This window comes from Lampetra planeri, chromosome 37, assembly GCF_965212315.1.
Source record: "Lampetra planeri chromosome 37, kcLamPlan1.2.h2, whole genome shotgun sequence".
Lineage (NCBI taxonomy): Eukaryota > Metazoa > Chordata > Hyperoartia > Petromyzontiformes > Petromyzontidae > Lampetra > Lampetra planeri.
The window spans coordinates 9136649-9159041 of NC_136143.1; the positions used below are offsets into that span (position 1 = coordinate 9136649).

A 22393-nucleotide genomic window follows, 5' to 3' on the forward strand; every position below is an offset into this window, starting at 1 on the left:
GCATAAATATCTACTGTGCATATCTCAACTTCAGACAAACGCGTGCAGTCAGTCGTAATAGCAAGAAGGCAGTCGGAAGAAGATGGGAACACGTGCCCCTTGATCAAGGCGGCATTACAACCTCTTAACGCAATGGGAGGGGCCTTACAATGGGGTTTCTAAATTACGCGGCATGCTTCAACAACACCTGGCTTCCATGCTAATGAAGTAATTTTTTTTTTGTATTGTACTTTGCCTCCCACGTGATCATTAGGGGGTTGAAATGTAACGGTGGTACCCTTTAGTGGGTTGTGGGGAACGAAGGCTGAGGTTGGAGACGTTTGCGCGTCGGCGGTGCGTAGCGTGTAAACTTCCTCCACTTGCCGAGTGTCTTGGGCCGTGGCTCTAGGAGGGGGGGGGGGGGCGGGGGGCTCGCGTTATGATGGGCGAGCGTGGACTTGTCGCACAGCGTCTCGCCCCGTTTGGCATTTCAGGATACGCAGCAGAAGTCTGTGATTGGGCTCCTGGACATCTACGGTTTCGAGGTCTTCCAGCAGAACAGGTGAGGGACATCACGTGGCCTCTGGCATCCGCGCTGGGGTAAAAACGAACTTTGTGCAGGCGAGAGCGCTTGCGGTACGCGGAGGTGGTAAAGGCGGTCGTCGCCGTTGTTTTCGCTGTTGTCGTCCGTCGTTCTTGCTCTACATCAGGGGTGACCAACCCGTCACAGACCAAGAGGCAAAATGTACTCGTGAGTTCTTCAAAGAGCCAAATGTATAATATATAAGTGTGTGTATATCGTGACAGTTTTCGGCACAGCACGGGGAGACATTAATTATCCTTGGCTGCTACTGTTGTAGTACGTTCTATGTTTACGCCCCTTGGATAGAGCCGCGTGTGGGTGGATTTACGAACCGCGTGCGGCTCGGGGAGACGTCGGTTGGCCCACCGCTGGTCTACATCAACATCAGCCACACGAAGAAGAACTTTGATTGCAGTTTCTAAGCGTTAATTTTTCAGGTGTCTTGTAGATAGAGTAGACGACGTTGGATATGAGCACACCTTATGGTGGGCACAGTTTGCCGAAAGGCAAAACATGCTTAGATTGCACCGCTGGGTGGCGGGGGGGCAAAATGCAACTTCTGATACAAGCACACGACTTCGGATTTAAACAAACCTGGTCATGTGCTGATAGCCAGCTGTTACAGTAAAATATCATCAGAATAGTTATTACTGGTAAGAACCACCTGGTTCCATCAGCCCACAGGGGATTATTGTGTCCGTCCGTTGTGCATCCAAAAATGGGAGGGGCTTGGTGGGGAGGGGCTTGGTGGGGAGGGGCTTGGTGGGGAGGGGCTGGGTGGGGAGGGTGGGGAGGGGCTGGGTGGGGAGGGGCTGGGTGGGGAGGGAGGGGCTGGGTGGGGAGGGTGGGGCTGGGTGGGGAGGGTGGGGCTGGGTGGGGAGGGGAGGGTGGAGAGGGGCTGGGTGGGGAGGGTGGGGAGAAGCTGGGTGGGGAGGGTGGGGAGGGGCTGGGTGGGGCTGAGTGGGGGGTGGGAGGGGTGGGGCTGGGTGGGGAGGGGCTGGTCACCCCGTGGTGCCCTTATAAAACTCAACGTTTAACCTACTCACGCCGGCTTGTGCCCGCCCTCACAGTCGGGCATATTTGCGGAATACACCACGCCGCCGTTGACCCTGGCCATTGACCGAGCAACCCAACGTTCCTACCAGCTCCCTCCGCAGGAATGTGTTTATACTGGAGGGATCTGATGAGCTATACAGCTCTGTTTCGTAGCTGTGTAGTAGGGGCGTGTCAGAACGTTACAATCACAAACAATACAAAAACACGATAGGAGTGCACAGTATAGGAGAAGCAAGCAAATCACAGAAAAAACACAAATTAAACTAAACTGTTTTCATTTTACCAGGTAAGGCCTACTGAGCTATTAGCGTTTTCAGAAGTGACCTTGCCACGATTGAAAGCTGAACGAGAAGTGGCTTATGTGGAAATTTATAGCAGCCAAATAACCTCAACGCACGTTTATACAGCGCCGTCGCGGCAACCGATTGTGGTCGGTTGATGCGCACGCGCACGCACGCGCAACCTGCTTCAGCGGCGTCCTTCCTGCGGCCCGTCATCTCACTCCCCCCGCGTTGCCCGTCGTTTTCCACCGCCGCCCTCGTGTGCCGTGCGCGCAGCTTCGAGCAGTTCTGCATCAACTACTGCAACGAGAAGCTGCAGCAGCTGTTCATCGAGCTCACCCTCAAGTCGGAGCAGGAGGAGTACGAGTCGGAGGGAATCGAGGTCAGGTCGAGCGTTGTTCTGTCCACGAATAGCCGCCGTGTGACCCCCCCCGCCTCCCCCATGGCAATGTCTTTTGAGTGGCCGGCCTGTCATGTTATTTTTTGATAGTTGCGTCGGTTGATCCGAGCCCGCAGCGTTATTGCGAGTGCCCGCACTAAGCTGCTGGCTTATTTGTTTTATTGAAGTTATTTTTTATCATTGCGCAGTGGGAGCCAGTGCAGTACTTCAACAACAAGATCATTTGTGACCTTGTGGAGGAGAAGTTCAAGGGCATCATCTCCATCCTGGTTTGTACCTTTTACACTTTGGTCACGTTGAAAAGTTATACCGCGTCTTCCGGATTAATAAGATGCCTGCTGTCAATAAAGTTATCCCATCGCTTGGCAAGGCTCACATGCATGCTGTTGTTGAATCAGTAGTGGTATGAATCTATCGAATCTCTCCTGCTACATACATGTATGAATTGGACATGAATGCGTGTATTTAATGCACCGTGCTTTGTTTGATAGACCTTTGTTATTATCATTTAAAAGAAATATTCCACGTCTGCGTTTCAATCATACTTTTGTTATACCACATCTATTAGATTTTTCTGTCAAGGTCTTGAGTAATTCTTTTTCAATTCGACACTTGTATGTATCTTACATTTAATTGGTAATTAATTGTGAGCATAAGAATCGGTATTTATTCAATTAGCCAACAATTAATTATTATTATAATCATCTTCTGCTTGTGCACCTTGAAAGCATTCCGATCGTTGGCCTCGTGTCACGTGCCCAGTAACGAGGAGGGGGGGCCGGGGGGGCACGGGGGACGTGGGGGGGGGGGGGCGTGGGGGGGGGGGACGAGGGGGGGGGGCAGGGTGGGGGGGGCTGGGGGGGGAATGAGGGGGGAACGAGGGGGGGGAGCCCTTTAATTGACGGCTCGCGTGACCCCCTCCGGTCACCGCGCAGGATGAGGAGTGCCTGAGGCCCGGCGATGCCACGGACCTGACTTTCCTGGAGAAGCTGGAGAGGACGGTGGGAGAACACCCCCACTTCCTCACGTGAGCGCCCGCCACAACACTGCTCGCAACGACGAATTCTTAGCAAAGAAGAATTCGAATAACTGGAGGAATTGCGAGCTGTGTTTTGCTCTCTTGCCTCTAACCAAAATCACCCAGAATGCCCATTTGACACCTACCGGTTTTTACGAGCATTACTTGCAATGTTTTCTTTACCGAGTGTTTTGGTTCGTGACGAGCACGCCCTGCAGCTCTGTTTGTTGATTTGATTACTCCATGGTTGCGTAATGCGATGAGTGGAAATCAATCACACGATCGATTTTCACGTTAACTTTATCATGGTGCAAAGAAGCTCATTCGAGACGTCCATTCTGACGGGGATGAAGTCTTTATTACTTAAGAATAACGTGTTTACACGTCCGTTCTGAGAGAGGGCTGAAGTCTTTATTACTAAAGAATGACGTATTTACAACTCCGAACGTAATTACTACCCCGCGAACAGTCAGCCCCGATGGTTTCCACCTCGTGGTTCCGCTTGTCCCGTGCGTGCCTCTCTCCCCATATATACCCGCTCGGGTCCGCCCCTATCGGGCAATGCCCTCCACCCCACGACAGCACTTATGTTCAATTATCTGAACGTGTATTATTTATAACCTACACAGCAGCTTACTGCCACCTGTTCACAATTATCTCAACGTGTACCCGCCAGCACTTTCTCCGTACAGTCCCCCACAATGGTTCTGCGTGTACGTGTGTATTTCTATGTCGGCACAGAGGCGTGGATTTCTTTTTTCTTCACGTAAAACAATTTGGGCGATTTCCACGTGAAAATGTGTGACAGGTTATAGCAGCTGGAATTTTTAGCATGTTCTTTAGCGGTGTGATCCAGCGGTGTGTGTGCGTTGTCAGTGGGGAGCGGTAGTGTGCCGTTTAGCGCGCTGAACCACGAACCCGGCAGCCCGAGCTCGATTCTTACTCACGATTTCTAGAAACTGGTCTCATCCATAAGGCGAGCGTTCTCCCCTGAAATGGCCAACGTTATGCGTAGGATCTGAGTCCGGGACTTTTGAGAACGGGCATCTCCCGAAGCTTTCTGGCCACCCCACCGGAGGTGCATACAGAAGGAGCTCTTCGGGAGATCGCGAATCACGTGTGTTGTATCGTGTTGCATCGGAGTAATCCAAACATCTCCAGACACATTTTTCAGTCGTCTTGTTTTTTGAGTATTTTAGTTTTATTTTTCATTCCGTTTGGCTCGTAATCTCTGGGGACGTCTTAACTTCGTTAGGATCATGTGGGTGCCCGCTGAGTAAACAGTGAATGTTCCAGGGGACCTAGGGTACAATAACAAGGCGACATGAAGTTGTAATACAAACATTACGGACGGGAAACGAACACGTACGCAATAACAAGCTAACGAGTAAAAGTGATGACAATTTCAATAGCGGAGTTACACAATCCAAAAATAAATGTTACTCGGTTTGATTTACAACTGCGCGCACACGATTCCTCTGTCATTTGTGGCCTTGTCACTTCTGAAAAATAGCTAAAAGTTCAGTGGACTTTACCTGCTAAAATAAAGAAAACAGTTTTAGAGCAGTAGTTCTCACCTGATGACGGTTGCTTGTGTTGTGATCGAAACGTCGGGATCTATTATTATTTCTACCTACGTGACTTTACCGAAAGAACCAAAGAGTTTAGTTTTAGAGTATTTATACTGGTAGGAACCTCCTGGTTACACCAGCCCACAGGGGATTATTGTGTCCGTCCGTCGTGCATCCAAAAATGGGAGGGGGTGGGGCTGGGTGGAGAGGGGAGGGTGGGGAGGGGCTGGGTGGGGAGGGTGGGGCTGGGTGGAGGGTGGGGTTGGGTTGGGGAGGGGCTGGTCACCCCGTGGTGCCCTTGGCCACACCGCCGTTGACCCTGGCCATTGACCGAGCAACCCAACGTTCCTACCAGCTCCCTCCGCAGGAATGTGTTTATGTATTTGTCGTGATTTGCTTACCTTTCCTATAATTTTCATTCCTATCGTTTTTTTCGTATCGCTTGTTGTCGTAACTTTCCGACTCGCCCCGTACTGGAACATCCGTGAACAAGCTCGCTTCGTAGCTCACCGGATTCCTCCAGGATTTGCAAATATTCCCGACGATTCCGATTCTTGCGTGGACGCAGGCACAAGCTGGCGGACCAAAAGACGCGCAAGACGATGGCACGGGAAGAATTCCGCCTCCAGCATTACGCTGGGGAGGTCAACTACAACGTGTCAGGTGGGGAACCCGCACCCGGCCACGATCGGTGCGGAGTGGAGCGTGTGTCACCGACGCCCGCGTTAGCTTGGGGCGTCCAGTTCTTGCTGCGAAGTTAACATTGCCAGCAGGGGCCCGAGACAACGCGGAGTTGAGAAGTAACGACGGGGGCCTTTAAAGTTTCTGAGAAATCAAGGTTTGGTTTGTACACGTTTTGTCGACAAGTACGGTACTCGGGAGAGCTGACTGTCATGTAGTTGTTGCTGCGACTCGTTTAGCCCTGCTAAGCAGCGTTATCGAACGGAAGCACTGCTTTGAGGTTTAATCGTATTCCGTCGCATTGCCGTTTGCAGGGTTTCTGGACAAGAACAATGATCTGTTGTTCCGGAACCTGAAAGAGGTACTGCCGAGTTGTGTGAAATTTTCCTGGCAGGCGTTCATTCATGCACAGTCACTAATATGAATGGAGTGATATTTATGGGAGTGATTTTTTCATGCATTTATTTTTTATACGGTGTCAAAACAACGGCCGTTGCGATTAACCCAAAGAACAAAGAGCTGTTTCCAGTACGTACCGAGGCTCAGCCTTTAATGACTACGGGACATAGTGTAGAAATATCTACACTGGGGAAGACAAAGGTGGTCAGGTGTGGTACTAATAACGCCACCAGCCGTCATAGGTGCCGTGGTGGCGAGATGTTAACTCCCTCGCCTGGTATACAGGAGGTCGTGGGTTCGATCCTGACCCTGATGCCTGAATATTTGGAGTGTGCATATCTCTTTTTTTTTTCTCCGGATCCTCCGCTTTTTCCCCTTCCCATTTATAAACGCGCGCCCTAGGGTATTTTACTCCTGCTATAAGTTTCCACGCGATGATGAGCCACTTCGTTGAGTTATCATTTGTGATTGCCAGGTCGCTTCCGAAAAATAACTATATGGCTCAGTGGGCCTTGCCTGGTTGGGGGAAATAAAAAAGGTTCTCACCAACTGCACTTAACCCCCGGCAGTCTCTGTAGGCTCTTTGGGGGTGGAGGGGGTCGTTGTACACGTGGCCTTGCTGCTTGCGCAGTACCCTGTTATTCACGGCGTCTGTGCGTGCATCTTCTAGGCCATGGCCGGAGCGGAGAACGCCATCCTGAAGCAATGCTTCCAGCGCAACGAGCTGGTCGACAAGAAGCGCCCAGAAACGGTGATGACTCCAACGGGGCGGGGGGACCACTCACCGCCTCGCCGCACGTACACGCCCGCGGTTTAGCGCGACTTTGTCGCCATGCCAACAGCAGTGACAGCAGTGGAACGGTGTGAACGAGCCGACGGCGATATGTAAATACGCTCGGGGTGCGATATGATCGTTTTAATCGGCACGTGCGTAGCGATCAGCTTGAGGGTTTTACCTTCATCAAGTGAATCTCGTGGAGCTCTTTCCTCGCAATAATTATTTTTGATGATTACCGGCGGGTGAAATATTAGAAATTAAACATTTCTCAACTAAGCCCGTTATTACAACCTCGTGAATAGTTTTTATGTGTATGTTTGCTCAACTGTGTTTGGGCACACAATAATAATTCACCCCTACCCAGCGATCGTAAAAGATTCGTCACGATCTGGGATTGCGATTGAGTACAATAATCTAGTCTTTTTTTTACCGCATGTATTTAACCCAATCTCACCGGATCTCAAAAGCTAAGCAGAGTTTGAGCTTGGATAATGCGTGGATGGGCGACCACCAAGCACGGCGGGGTTGCCGATAGGTTGTGGGGCATTGTGGTTGGGCAGCAGAGGGCAGTTGCAGCAAAATTAATTCGATCATGCTTCCATGCTCGCGTATCTGTATCTCCTCACCTTCATCATCCCGTACTGTGACCAGCGTGGTGAAGTATGGTCGATTGACCCCCACGACCCGCACGGCGTGGCGAGGCCCTAACCCGGCAGGCAAGAGGCGTGACGAGAGGCGGTGCGCGTGATCACCGGGCAAGAGTCGTTGAGTCTGAACCGCTGCGTGCCTGGAATCGTTGTGGTGGGACAGGCGGCCACGCAGTTCAAGGGCAGCCTGGCACAGCTGATGGAGATCCTCATGTCCAAGGAGCCGTCCTACGTGCGCTGCATCAAACCCAACGACGCCAAGCAGCCCAGTGAGTGCCGCCGCTCCAGGCCTACATCGGTCGTCGTCGTCGTCAGCCGTGCTCTATCCACTGGTGGATGGAGGCCCCTCCCCAAGCCATAACCATCTCTTGTTTGTCCTGCGAGACACCCACCCCCCCCTACCCTTGTTACACAAACACTCTCCCATGATTGTCGACCGCATCCACTCCCAGCGGGCTCCATCCGTGAACGGACTTACACGTGAGAATCAAAACGTAGAATTGGGCTAAATCCGGACGTTGTGTTTTTCATACACCACGCTCGCGTATGATCTCAGCATCCCCGCGATGGAATGCTGTCGCGTGCGCCACCGAGTCGATCGTCATCTCCTCTTGCCCCCCCCCCCCCCTCGTGCCGCCACGCGCGCGCGCTCTCTGCAGGCAAATTCGACGACGTGCTGATCCGCCACCAGGTGAAGTACCTGGGCCTCATGGAGAACCTGCGTGTGCGCAGGGCTGGCTTTGCCTACCGCCGCAAATACGACGCCTTCCTCAACAGGTAACCGCCCGTCGCGTCCACCGACGGGGGCTTTTTTGCTGTTCCCGCGAAACTTCACTCCCCCTCGATTCCTCAATCCGTTTATTGAGGATGTGTTTTTTTTACTTTTTTTACTTTTTACGGGACGCCGTATGACGTCGCCTTTGTGTGCCCGGGGCAGGTACAAGTCTTTGTGCCCAGAGACGTGGCCCACGTGGCGCGGGCCGGAGGTTGAGGGCGTTAAGCGCCTGGTGAAGCACCTCAACTACCGGCCGGAGGAGTTCAAGATGGGCCGGTACGCGCGCCTCTCAGCCACGACCCAGCAATCGCCGCTCGTCTTATCTGTTGCGAGTTGAAGTATCTTATCTCCCTGTTCTTATGAGAATTGTGGTGGTTACCCATCCATCTCCTTTGATGGTCCTGAATCATTTGTGAAATTTGAACGTTCCTATGGAGGAGGGTACGAGTCTATCCAATGACCTCTTCGCAATGCCAACGTGGCACAAGAACGCGAGAGGGTGACGTACGATGATACGTTTAACGTAATTGTATTCACGTTTTAAGTGCGAACGTCTTGCAATCGCGTAAGCTTTGTGCCCACGAGGTGCACTCACCTTGCACGCAGGGTTCTGTTTGGAATAAACCCTGTACATAAGGCCACCCTATCCAAAAGCCATCTTCCTGTTGAGGCAGCCGACTTATATCAGACACCGTCTGTGGATGGAACCGGCGCTTATTTCACAAGAGCCCAATGTCCACCGTTTGGCGTGTTCATAATACGAGGTTTTATTTTCCGAACGAGTTCTTTCGTGTTCCTGATGCCGACCACCGCCTGCCCTTGGGAATTGCTTTCAGAATCAGAATCTTTTGTTTAGGCCCGCAGGAGGAATCCGATGAGCTCTGAAGCTCTTTTCCTCGCAGATGTCCAGTCGGGGCGGTTCACACTTACAGACGTTTGACACACGTACAGACTTCGCTGCCAATAATATATATGAACGTAATTGTGTGTTTTTTTTACTTTTACAGGTCCAAAATTTTCATCCGGTTCCCAAAAACCCTGTTTGCGACGGAAGATGCGTTTGAAAAGCGAAAGCACGGCATAGGTGAGTGAACACCTCAGGATCGCCTTGCCTGGTCGCTTTCACTTATTATGGCCGTTTGACAAATGAACATAATGGGCAGTGGTTGCTCCCAAGGCTCTGTTTGTCGATGAATAAACAGATGATGGTCATTGACAATCCCTTTGTCAATCCGCTGCTGGATGAAGGCCACGTCACACATGTCCTTCCCCCCCCCCCGCTCCTCCAATTGGCACACATGGCTACGTACGATGCGAAAGACGTTCAACATACATTCATGCGTACACTTGCATATTGTGTGCGTACATCGTTTAAATGTTATGTGCTTACGCGCACGATTGGACTCGTGTATCGCGAGCGGGTGGACGTTGACGGACCCGCGCGCTCGTGTTGTCCTGCAGTGACCACTGTGCAGGCAGCGTACCGTGGACACTACCAGCGCAAGAAGTTCCTGAAGATGCGGACTGCATGTGAGTGGGCCGCGCGTCAACACGCACCTCACTCAGAGGAGCGCCGCAGCTCGTCGCCGTGGCCCCGTGGCCCCTCCCCCTTCCTCGCTCACCTCGGTCCCCTCTCCCGCTATTACATCGCTTGGCTCTGCTGCTGCTACTTCGTCGTCGTCGGTGTTAAACGTCACACTTTGTTGACCCCAGACCTCCACTCTGCCCCGGCATCTTTGCCGACCCTTGCGCCGCTGCTTGTCTGGTTTTTAGCCGGACGTGTCGTGCGATATTACGCCTCCTCCGATCCATCGCGCAACGAGGCAAGGGATCGGTCCATCTTGTTGGTTTGGGGAAACTCTCACGCCGTGAACTCGTCCGCGTGGACGTCTTTCGCTTTCGTGGTCGTGTTGGTTTGGGGAAACTCTCACGCCGTGAACTCGTCCGCGTGGACGTCTTTCGCTTTCGTGGTCGTGTTGGTTTGGGGAAACTCTCACGCCGTGAACTCGTCCGCGTGGACGTCTTTCGCTTTCGTGGTCGTGTTGGTTTGGGGAAACTCTCACGCCGTGAACTCGTCCGCGTGGACGTCTTTCGCTTTCGTGGTCGTGTTGGTTTGGGGAAACTCTCACGCCGTGAACTCGTCCGCGTGGACGTCTTTCGCTTTCGTGGTCGTGTTGGTTTGGGGAAACTCTCACGCCGTGAACTCGTCCGCGTGGACGTCTTTCGCTTTCGTGGTCCCCCTCGTCCTACGGGTCGTGGATGTTTCTCGAGTTCCCGCCGTTTCCGTCCAACGCGCGGGAGTTTCCCTTGATGAGGAATTTGCCAAACATCCCAAAGGCAGGAGGGGGGACATCCTTTGACGAAAGAAACTTGAGACTCGGTGGGGATTTCCGGCCTGAACGACATCATGTTACTCATCGACCACTACTTTTTCCCCCCCACAAGGCGAAGAAGATGCGTCATATTTATTTTTAATCGGCACGGTCGTCTTGGGTTCTAATGTTCGCGTACTACGGACAGAGTGACGCGACCCAACTTCTGCGTCGCATGACTCAGCTCGGCTCACTCTTACCACTCACATCCCCTTCGTGTCCTGTTACGGTTTCGTTCTGGCGGTAATCTAAGCCTATCGTGCATCAGCTCTGGCCGATGGGCGCAGCAAGTCACAGCTTCGTGAGAATGTCGTACGAGTGGGAGTTGAGGCGGTACAGATGTGGGCGGCGTGTGACGGTGTGCGAGTGCATTACTGCAAGGTGCCTTGGAGGGACACGTGGTGTATTATTCCCTGGACGTGTGTAGTGACACCCAACACGATAGTCTTCATTAATAGGAATCTTTATTTCTTCCAGCACGAGACAGTCTTCAAAGATTCCTTTCACTTCAAGTGTCTCGAGCTTCTCGCGTTTCCCCCCTCCTTATATATCCCTCAAGCCCCTCTCTCGAAGGTTCCTTGACCCACTTCCCCTCCAGCCAATCACCTTCCCACTTTCTCTAACGGATCCCAACCGACCTCCCTCTCAATCATCCTCCATTTCCCGCCCTTTTCATTTTGAATTTCTCCTCCAATCCCCTTCATCCATTTCCCCGCCTCTAACCAATCCCCTTTCAGGCCCGTTAAGTACCAATCAGAGGGCTTTGTATTTTACTTCCTGATTATCCATGTCACGTGGTGTCCACCACGTCAGGTGAGTATCGTTGGTAGTGATGCAATCTCAACACGTGTAAATCCACCCAACCAGGGCAGTCACCTCACCACCGTGTGCAAATCTAACGATTTGACGTTACAAATGAATCGCTGGCAGCAGCCATAAATACGTGACTCGCCAAAACGGGGAATTGTGTGTAGAGGGTCGTGTGACCTGCCAATTTACTAGGCCCCAACGGCGGCAGTCGTGAACGCAGCGCGGTGTCGGACGATGAGCATGTCCCGTCCCACGAACGGCGGCTTGGCACGCACAAGCGCACAAAGCGCGCCGTTGGCCAACGCAACAAGGGCATTTCGCAAGGGAAACACGGCGTTCACGACGCCGCACACATTGTATCCGTAGCGATAATAGTGTTCAGTTTTGTATTGGCGTCGTGCATGCAAATCGTACCTCGCATTCGCCGAGGAAGCTGGAAGGCAGCGAAGCGGCGGGCAAGCATCAACAGTTGCGCGGGACTCTGTGTAGTCTTTTCATTAATTTGGTTTATTTCACGAGTGTGCTTACCTTAATAGGTGTTCGCAAGTAACACTTGCCCCAACACTCCAGGTCTGGGTATTGCATGTGCGTGTGTGTGCGGAGACAAAGGCGGCCGGGCGTGGTGTCGGCCACCCAAACCCCTCGTGTGCCGTGCCGGCCTTGATAGGTGCTCGCTAACATCACTTACCCCCACAGTCTGTTTTCTATATGGGGGATATTTGCCTTTACTGCGTGTTTTACGCCTTCGTGGGGCATTGATTGTGTTTCGCGCGTGTGCAGCTATTGCGGTGCAGGCGTGGTGGCGCGGCCTCCTGGCACGCAGGCACGCGGCACGCCGACGCTGGGCCGTGCTGGTCGTGCGCAAGTGAGTTGCTTGCGCCCCTCCGTTCATCGCCATCACCACTCGCGTGGGGGGGGGGGGGGGCCCGAAACCACCCCATGGCCTCAAGGACATCGTGTGGCCTCGGTCCCAGGACTTTGCTTCAAGGCACACCAGCCTTGACACAGGCCTCGGGCCCAGAGGGATCCGGCCCTGACCTCGATATAAGAGAGGATCTTGGCCTTGATAAAAGACGATCGTGGCCTCAGTATATTTGAGGATCCTGGCCCTGTAGCTCCAGGCCTCGGCCTTGGCCTCGTGGGTCCCGGGCCTTCAGTCCAGGCCTGTGTTCGAACGCAGGTTTTGTTTTAATATTCCCGGTTTAAGTTCCCCGTCATGTTACGACGTTGAAAAGACTCTCGTTCAAAACTCTTTTGTGAGCAGTGCGTTACGTAATGTCACAGGATCGGCCCCCAGAAGGTGACGTCGTCTCTGAAGTCCGTCTAGAAAGCCTTGTCTTGTGCCCTGTAAAAAGTTTTTTGATATCGAGCCAAAACGGGGTTGATCTTCCATTTGTTAAAAACAAATTAAATGGGGTGCTTTCAATGCGGTCATTGATGACCGAGATTATATCATCAACCTACTGCAATTAAGAACGCAGTTTAAATTCAGGGTGGCTAAAACCAGGAACGCATGATCTCAGCAGTGACCACACAGTGTTTTGATATCATGACTATACCATTGAGCAACCTTGCCACATCTTAAATTGTCATTTAAATGTGTACCAACTCGCTTTTGTACCATACCTTGAAAATTATAATGTTAAGTTTTTTTCTGCTCTGAGTAAGTTTTGGTAACAGAATTACCATGCATAGGCAAAAGATCTGACCTGTCCTAATCATTCAGGAAATATGTTCCTTTCATAAGCACAACCGGGTGCCACGGTGGCCAGGAGATGTTAACTACCTCGCCTGGTATGCAGGAGGTCGTGGGTTCGATCCTGACCCTGTGACACCTGCTGAATATTTGGAGTTTGCGTGTCTCTCTCTCTCTGTGGTCGCATTGATTTTTCTCCGGGTCATCCGGATTTTTTCCTCCACGTTTAGAATCAATATGCCTTTCGAGTATTTGGGAGCTGTTAAACTTTCCACACGATAAGCCACTTTGTTGAGTCATTGTTTCTGGCCAAGTTGGCCAAGAGCTACATAGCTCAGTGGAGCTTACCCGGTTAAAATAAGAAATAAAAATGTTAGTTGGTTTAAATTCTAATGATGATTATGACTGTAAGTTAACGAGAAGATTTCCACCTTTCACATCCACCAGTTTGCGTCTTTGAGGGAGCTGCGAGGCGTTTGTGTGTAAGTGGTTCCACTGTCGTGCCCGCCCGCCCGCCCGCGCGTCGTTCAGGTTCGTCAGCGGCTTCTCCCACCGCCACAAGCCGCGGTGCCCCGAGAACGCCGACTTCCTCGACTTTGTCCGCGTCTCCTTCCTGCAGCGCCTGCGCTCCCAGCTGCCGCACAGCGTCCTCGACAAGGCCTGGCCGGTGCCGCCCCCTGCGCTCACCGAGGTAGCCACGACGCCCCACCGTGGCCAGCGCTGCGCGTGGGAGGGGAGAGAGGGGGGGGAGTGTGGGGGGGGGGGCTTCCTTTTCTTAACCCCTCCTTAAAGAGAGGTGAAGGTGCAGCCCTGAAACGGACATCCTTGTGCCACTGTTGGCGGAAGGACCTTCACTCGAGGAGGGAGGGGGGGGGCGGCTCTCGATAGAGACTCCCTCTGTGAAGTTGGTTTCGCTGCCGGGCGACGAACGTTATTCTCTGCAGCATTGCCCTATTACACGCATATCATGGTGCTGTCACGTGACATGCAAGGCATGATGGGAGGACCGATCCAATGGTCACAGTTGTGCCTTTTGCTGTCGAATAAATCACCTCGTGCAGTGTGTTATCTCTCTTTATTTGTTTCCAGCCTGCACACACGCTGGAAACAACTGCTAATACTTTAGTTTCTAGAAAGTATTAGCATTGGGCTTTTTTTACGGTGCAAACAAGATAGCACAAATACAAACACTTCTTGAACTGTGACCCTGAATCCACAGCACCTTCGTACGTTTTGGTTGTGCATCTCTTTTAAGCCCACGCATTCGGGCATGAAGTAAATACGAGCTTTATTTGTTGTACTTTAAATGTTTGACACCGCTCCTCGGTCGGTGTCGTTGCCGCTGCTGCAGGCCTCGGATCAGCTGAGGACACTGTGCATGCAGAACATGGTGCGGAGCTACTGCAAGAAGATCAGCCCCGAGCGCAAGCGACAGGTGAAGGAGCACGACTCATGTGTGTGCGCTCTGCAGCACGTGGCAGCAGCAGCAGCAGCAGCGCGGACTGGCACGAACACCCCCACGTGTCCACAAGCAATCTGAGCGGACTGATTAATGTGAAGTGTTCGGTCCTGAACAGCGCCCCCCCCCCCCCTCTACCACCCTCCCCCCCTTTAACACGGATCGGCAATGCTGCTGAAGTGTTGGGTCAAACAAGTGCTAATGACCGACACAATGTGGGAAGGCTTTCATCATTTGGACCGTGACGCCAGCACCCCATTGCCTCCCCATTAAGAAAGACATCAGGGGATCTTTAGCCTCCACTGTGAAGCAGAGAGGGCCGCGTGTTTCAATGGTGAATGCACCCGCAGTATTAACCAGGGGCGGCCTGCCGGATTCGGACCACGAACCTCTGCTACAAGCGGCGAAACACCCTTCCCCCGCTGCGCCATGTCACCGCCCCAGACGTGCGCGCGATGTGCGCGACAGGCTCGCCACACCGGTTGACTGGCAGGTGTTGGTCTTGCTGGTGGTGTGTGCACGTAGCTGGAGCAGAAGGAGTTGGCCAGCCGGCTCTTCAAGGGACGCAAGGACAACTACCCGCAGAGCGTGCCCAAGCCGTTTGCAGACTCCCGACTGAGTACGTATCTCTCGCACGCGCAAAGACATGGATCCCCCCCTCCCCCTTAGAGCCTTTAGCACGGGTTTGGGGCAAGTGCTGTTAGCGAGCACCTATGAAGGCCAGCACGGCACACGAGGTGGTGGGTGGTCAGCACCACGCCTGACCGCCTTTGGCTCCCCAGTGGCGATGCTTACACATCGCACCAGGTGCTGATTTGAGGCCGAGTCGACCTCGGGGAGCCCGAGGACCGGTTTAGATAATCGTCACTGGTGTTGGCCGTGAGCGGGACTCAAACTCGGGTCACCGGGTTCTGTAGCGCAGCGCGCTAACCGCTACACATGCACACGGGGACACGCCTACACACATGAGCACGTACACACGTGACACAAAGGCAAAGGTCCGCCGTATAGCCTTTCCAGACTTGTGGGGCAAGTGCGGTTAGAGAGCACTTGTGAAGACCGGCAAGGCACACGTGGAGGTGTGTGGCCAGCACCATGCCCGGTCGCTTCGGCTCCCCCCAGTGGATCTCACAATCGCCCAGCCACTGGTTACTCCGTTCAGTGACCACCCACACATTCATTCAGACACCGCCAGCCGCCTGTCCCTGTTGTATGTGTACGCCTAGAAGTTAGATTGTTTTATGTACGTTTTGTGTCGAATATAACTCTGTGTTGTTTTTTTTCCTGAATAGCCACTTAAAACGATGTAAATCGTCTTGTTTTACAGATAACAGTGACATCAACCCTAAAGTCCTGCAAGCAATTGGCAACAGCAAAGTCAAGGTAATATGACAAAGACAAAGATCCCCCATATAGCCTTTATGACTGTTTGGGCAAGTGCTGTTAGTGAGCACCTATTAAGGCCGGCACAGCACACTGGGGGGGTTTGTGGCCAGCACTGCACCTCACTGCCTTTGTCCTCGGTGCTGATGTGGACACACTGCACCAGGTACTCATTTCAGGCTGAGTCGACCTAGGGGAACGCCCATGACCAGTTCAGATATTTGTCACCAATGTTGGTTGTGAGCGGGAGTCAAACTCGGATGGTTGGATTCGTAGTGAAGTGAATTAAGAGTCACAAAGCTGTAATCGGTTCACGGAAACCCTGCAGCCACGTGATTTTACGTCCTCCACAAAAAGCAAACTGAGAATCGATTCTTGACGAGGATCGCGGTCCACGATCGCCCAATTCTATGAATCACTGCGAGGGTGAATGGCGACACAGGGCAGCAGACACACAAATGTGGCACTGTGTGAGCCCGTGACACCCAGTACACACACACAGGGCAGCAGACACACACGTGGCACCATCAGCCCGTGACACCTAGTACACACACACAGGGCAGCAGACACACACGTGGCACCATCAGCCCGTGACACCCAGTACACACACACAGGGCAGCAGACACACACGTGGCACTATCAGCCGGTGACACTCAGTATATACACACAGGGCAGCAGACACGGCTGAGCAGAGGTCGCAAGCGGGTTTTGATTCCTTACCCGTACCCGGCCGTACCAGGTCGCAAACGGGTAGCCGGGTATCGGGTAGGGTACGGGTATCGGGTACCCGGTTGCGACCTCTGCGGCTGAGCGTTTCTTCGCCGTGCCACCAAACAAAATCGGTCGGTCACTCGCGTGACAGCGGGCTGCTCGTTTTTCCCTCTTGCGCAGTACGGCGTGCCGGTGACCAAGTACGACCGGCACGGCTACAAGCCGCGCGTGCGTCAGCTGTTGCTGTCGGACCAGGTCGTCTACGTGGCGGAGGAGGGAAAGCTGAAGCAGAGCATCGACTACAGCCAGCTGGCCGGTGAGCAACTCGCAGCACGCTCGGCTCGGCACAAATCGGTGTGGATTTGTGTAGCGCACAGATGCAAATTCATCTCGAGAGACGCTGCACGCACGCTGCACAAAACCCCCCCCGCCCCCCCCGGGTAGCCTTTATCGGATTGTTGGGGCAAGTGCTGTTAGCGATTGTAACTTGTGAATGTTGCGGGTTTACTCTCCAACACACCGGTGTGCTGAACTAGTAACGAATTGGCACGTTTTGTTCACGTGACAAACCTTCCTGTTTGGCTGTCGGTGGCTGGCGGGTTTAACGGCACACTTATATTTATGCGATCTAACCCAAAAACCTCTGTTATAGCGAGTAGCACCTCTTGCAGGCCGGCACGGCACACGAAGGGGGTGGGTGGCCAGAACCACGCCCGACCACCTTTGTCTCCCGAGTGGCAATGTATACACACTGCCCCAGGTACTCATTTGAGGCCGAGTCGACCTAGGGGAGGAGAACCAGGACCGGTTTAGATAATCATCACTGGGTGTTGGCCATGAGCGGGACTCAAACTCGGTTCACTAGGTTCATAGCGCAGCGCGCTAACCGCTACACCACCGCGCACACACACGGACAGACGATGGGACATCTGTTAATGTTTTGCCGTGCTTCCAGGCACACAGAGGCAGAGGGCACAAACAACAGCGTGATTTCATTTCATGTTGTGTGCACTTTGTTTTGCACTTCGGCCTGGAATGCGCCCAGTCTTATTGAGGTGTCGGGAGCGAAGCAGGGTTCGATGGCTGTGCCTCGATATTATGACCAGAATCAAGGATGAGAAAGTCGTGGGGCACGCATCAGTGTTCCGCTGCAGACACTCTCATGCCTGTGTAAGCAAAGTATGCTTGTGCCTATGAGTACACACGTGTACACATGCATGTGAAAGTCACCTTTACAGGATAGTATATACAGGGACTTCTCTACTTACGAACGAGTTGGGTTCCAGGTGTCTGTTCGTAAGTCCAACTGTACTCCTGCCGATTCCAAACGTGTTGTACGGCATGTACACTAAGCACAGGGAAATTGCTTTACACGTTATATAATCTCCTGTAGATGTAGATGCCACTGGTTCTTCACGTTCTGCAGATGTAGATGCCACCACCGCCATCTATTGCGCGGCGGTTGAACTTACGACTTTCGGTCCGAACAGGCAACTGGAAATACGGACCAGGTTTGTTCATATCTCTGAAAGTTCGTCAATCGAATGTTTGAAAGTAGAGAAGTCCCTGTACTGCATTTGCCTAAACACACGTGCGCACACCCTCAAAACAAATGTGGCTTTTTTTTCTTACCTAGTTAGTCTTGAAATGATACCCATCTCGTTGGCCCTTTGATCGTCTTGATAGCCCGTGGCCATGTCAATAACGAATGCACATTCAGTCCTTTGTACCAGGCGTGTAAAACGAACACCTCGTTTGTTTTCATTGCTCACTCGTCAAATACTCCGCACTGACCACACCCAGTCGAGTCACACTTCGCCTCATTTGCTCTTGCCCATTAGACAATCCCCGTATTCTACAAATTATGAGACGATCTGGAATGTAAGACGCCTGCCCGCCTGCCTGCCCGCCTGCCTGCCCGCCTGTCCATCTCAATCAAATTAAACTAAAACAATTTTTATTTTTGCCAGGTATGGCCCACTGAGCGTATATAGCTCCTTCTCAGAAGCGAGCTCGCCATCACAAATGATAGCTCAACGAAGTGGCTTATCGATGTGGAAATGTATAGCGGCAGCCAAATGCTCTAAACGCGTGATGGTGATTCTAAACGTGGAGGGGAAAAGCCGGAGGACCCAAAGAGAAGTCCACGCAACCGCGGGGAGAGAGAGACACGCAGACTCCAAATATACAGCAGCAGGCGTCAGTGTCGGGATCGAAATCACAACCTCCTGTATACCAGGCGAGCTAGTTAACATCTCGCCACCGTGGCACACACATTTTAACAAATTTAGCCACACATCTGCCGGGTTATACTATGCACCCCCCAACCTTTACAAGGGGAGGGGGATGTGCATGTCATTATAATCGTTAATAAGCGTTAATAACCAGCAAAGTTGTACAAAGATACTCGGGATGCGTGTGCTGCTGTGGGTGGATTTGTGATCAATAACGATGGACGACAGTCCGTCTTGCCACTTTGCCGTCGATCACTCTTCGACCTTTCAACGCCGTTGTTTTTCCAGCAGCATTTCTTTCACGAGCCTCACTGCCGATGAGATTTCGGAAGGCCAAAACCAGCCTCACAGTTTGCTTGCGTAAACACATTTTGAGGAATAATATTGGTCTGTAGAGTCAACAGACTGATGGACTAAAATACATCTTTGAATGCATGCGTGTGGAGAGATGAACAGGCGTGTGCGTGCGTGCGTGTGTGTGTACGCGCGTTTCTGTCTGACAGGCATCTCGGTGAGCTCGCTGAGCGACGGTCTCTTTGTCCTCCACGTGCCTTGTGAAGACAACAAGCAGAAGGCAGGCCTGCACCCGGTCGCACGTGGCAGACTTTTGTATTCACACTATTTTTGAAATGTGACCAGAGAAATACTGACATTGACCAACGCCATTTTATCTTCTCAATGGCCCAGCCTTACGAGATAAGCAAGAGGGGGATGACAAAGCTCACGTTCGCAAAGCGGAATTTTTCGTCGCACAATCTTTCACGAGTCCTCTCCTCAACAGTCAGGCCTTAGCCTCAAACTCCCGCAACTCTGTCGTAATTGAATCATTATAATAATAATCTACTCTTGGTCTTAAGCCTCACCTTACCATATTAATTAAAAAGTGTGCCGTTCCTGGCCCTTCCTCCCTCAACCATTATATATACGGGGTAGTATTTCTTGTGATCTCTCATTTACTTGATACAGCTGTCGTGGCTGTGACGGTACCACCTGAAGACGGAGGCTTGTGTTGCTTCCGAAACGTCGTGAATTTTTTAATTTGTTTTATTTTACTTTTATTAATTTAAATTTTTTACCTACGTGACTTTACCGAAAAAATCCAAGAGTATGAATCCTTGCAGTCACGAAAGCTTCAAATCTAGAAATAATAATCTAGCCTAGTAAGTTGGGACTAAAGTTAAGTGAGGTTGCAATGAACACATTTGTAATTTTATTTTGTAAATTACCTTGCCAATGTATGTTTTAAATGGGACATGTATGAGTGGTCACTGAAACAATTTATTTTAATTTTTGTATGTATATATGTCTATTAATATATATGTGGGGAGCGGTTAGCGCGCTGCGCTATCAACCCGGCGACTCGAGTTCGATTCCGGCTCACGGCCAACACCAGTGACGATTATTTGTTCCTGGGCCCCGCCTAGGTCGACTCAGCCTCAAATGAGTACCTGGTGCGATGTGTAAAAACATGGCCACTAGGGAGGCAAAGGCGGCCGGGCGTGGTGCTGGCCACCCACCCCCCTCGTATGTCGTGCCGGCCTTCATAGGTGCTCGCTAACCGCACTTGCCCCAACAGTAGGTAACATGCTATATGGGGGAATCTTTATCTTTGTTTTTATCTACGTGTGTATGTATGTACGTATGCAGGAAGCACAATTGAATGATGAGTTTTGAGACGAGGTTCTGCTGTGTCTCTCGTTCGTCCCTCGTTTGCACCGCTCCCTGTGGGCTCCTGCAGGGAGACGTGGTGCTGCAGAGTGACTACATAATCGAGACTCTCACCAAACTCGCCATGATCGCGAAGAAATCGGACAACATCAACATCACCCAGGGCAGGTGTGTAGGCATTTCACAGCACCACACGCACATGTGTACGTGCGTACGTATGTGTACTGTATGTTGAACTTCTTTTCGCACCGTACGTAGTCAACCGTCACTCGATCGTGTAACACCGTCGCTAGGGTCGGGAAACATACGGGTTAGCAGGCATAACCTGTGAGTACGTCCACATTAGGGGGGCAACGTTGCCGCTATGCCGTAGTCCCAACTGAGTAGTTTTGCAGGTCTCAGTGTCAGCGTTGGGATGTTGAGCCAACAGCGGTTACGTGGCATGCTGCCTTAGCCTTGGGAGGACACCGGAGACGCCCCGGAGAAAACCCACGCGGAACAAGGGGAGAAGGTGCAGACCCCACGCGGGGAATCGAACCTCGCCACCCGAGGAGGGACCATCCGAGTTGCGCGCCGATGCCCCCCCCCCCCTCCCCGCGCTGCCACAGCGGCGCGTTGCGTCGCCGTGTGTTACACACGGCGAACTTGCCAGATTGCGGTCTCCTGATCTGTGTCCTGTGGTGCGTGTTGTGTTGCGCGCGCACGCCCGCCCTCTCTCCCATTGTGTGGCGCAGCATCAAGTTCAGCTCTGGGCCGGGCAAGGAGGGAACCATTGAGTTCTCGTCGGGCTCGGAGCTCATCGTGGGCAAGGCAAAGAATGGCCACCTCTCCGTGGTGAGTTGAACCTACGGTTTACCACTAAGTGTGGATGAAGGGACGTCAGAAGTGGTTCTGTAACGTCATCTTCCAGGGATGCCCTCTAACACTGGGTGGTGCGCCGCTCACTGCAAAAGTTCATGCCTCCGTCTCACGGCACGATGCAGATAGCACAGTAACTGGGAGGGGAATAAAAAAACAACATTGTCATATGTAGGCCTCCACCACCCCCCCCCCAAACCTCCACCACTTCTCATGATCCGACGATGCATCGATCTCCCGAACACCTGCACGTGGAATTGTTGCAACCCGAGTACATACGTGGTTTACATTTAAGGACTGGTGAACGGAGACACGTGAACGTTGGGGGCGATGACGGCTTGACCTAGGCTGCGTTCGCTCACATGTCCCCTGTGTGCTCCTCTGTTTCCCCAGGTCGCTCCGCGTCTCAACTCGAGATGATGTGGCTGCTGCATCCCTCGTGGTGGGAGGGGGTGAGGGTGGGGGTGGTGGGAGGTAGACCGCAAGTGGGGGGGAGGGGGGGGGAGCACCGTTCCTCGCACAGTGGAAGAAGACCATCTTCTCCCGGCATCTTAAGGCACACCGTGGACCAGCCATGAGCTCACCGACCGCTGCGCATTTATTATCGATAGTTCACTTATCTCGTTGTGCGCGTGTGTGTGATTTTTTTTGTAATTCTTTTTGTTGCATACTTCCTCGAGTAATTGTTCATGTTTGTGAGATTGCATCTTCACGATCCATAGCTCGACAGGGGGACCCATGGGCCACTCACAAAAGTGGGGCACTGTCTTTTTTTTTTTATTATAGATACGCACCCCATGTGTTTTTTGGAGAGCAGTAATGCAATCTGTTGAGGCGGACTGACACTAATGCCAAAAGGATGTGTACGAGTGGCTTAAAAATATGTTGTCGAAGATTGTGATTTGTGAAACGGTGCGTCGGGCGGGAGGGGCGGGGGGGGAGGGCCTTCGTCGTCGGGTCTTGAGACTTCTTTCTGTCGCAACACGAAAACTAAAAATATTTCTGAGGAATCCTAAACGATGAGTTTGTGAGGC

At 52.3% G+C, this 22393-nt stretch overlaps 1 protein-coding gene across 2 annotated transcripts in view; it reads left to right on the forward strand.

The window, feature by feature from the left end:
• The window catches only part of MYO1C (myosin IC), an 85408-nt gene extending 63566 nt beyond the window's left edge, over positions 1–21842 (forward strand). For both annotated transcript variants that reach the window (XM_078612014.1, XM_078612013.1), the window contains 22 exons: positions 474–541; positions 2176–2281; positions 2488–2568; positions 3235–3326; positions 5457–5551; positions 5884–5930; positions 6639–6719; positions 7557–7662; positions 8053–8170; positions 8331–8444; positions 9176–9252; positions 9630–9698; positions 12131–12215; positions 13578–13737; positions 14398–14481; positions 15031–15124; positions 15833–15888; positions 16780–16915; positions 19337–19413; positions 20578–20669; positions 21236–21335; positions 21753–21842. In XM_078612014.1, the coding sequence (XP_078468140.1) occupies positions 474–541; positions 2176–2281; positions 2488–2568; positions 3235–3326; positions 5457–5551; positions 5884–5930; positions 6639–6719; positions 7557–7662; positions 8053–8170; positions 8331–8444; positions 9176–9252; positions 9630–9698; positions 12131–12215; positions 13578–13737; positions 14398–14481; positions 15031–15124; positions 15833–15888; positions 16780–16915; positions 19337–19413; positions 20578–20669; positions 21236–21335; positions 21753–21779 (1965 nt within the window). In that variant the 3' untranslated portion in view covers positions 21780–21842. The remainder of the gene's footprint in view (positions 1–473; positions 542–2175; positions 2282–2487; positions 2569–3234; positions 3327–5456; positions 5552–5883; positions 5931–6638; positions 6720–7556; positions 7663–8052; positions 8171–8330; positions 8445–9175; positions 9253–9629; positions 9699–12130; positions 12216–13577; positions 13738–14397; positions 14482–15030; positions 15125–15832; positions 15889–16779; positions 16916–19336; positions 19414–20577; positions 20670–21235; positions 21336–21752) is intronic.
• Positions 21843–22393: the final 551 nt, after the last annotated feature.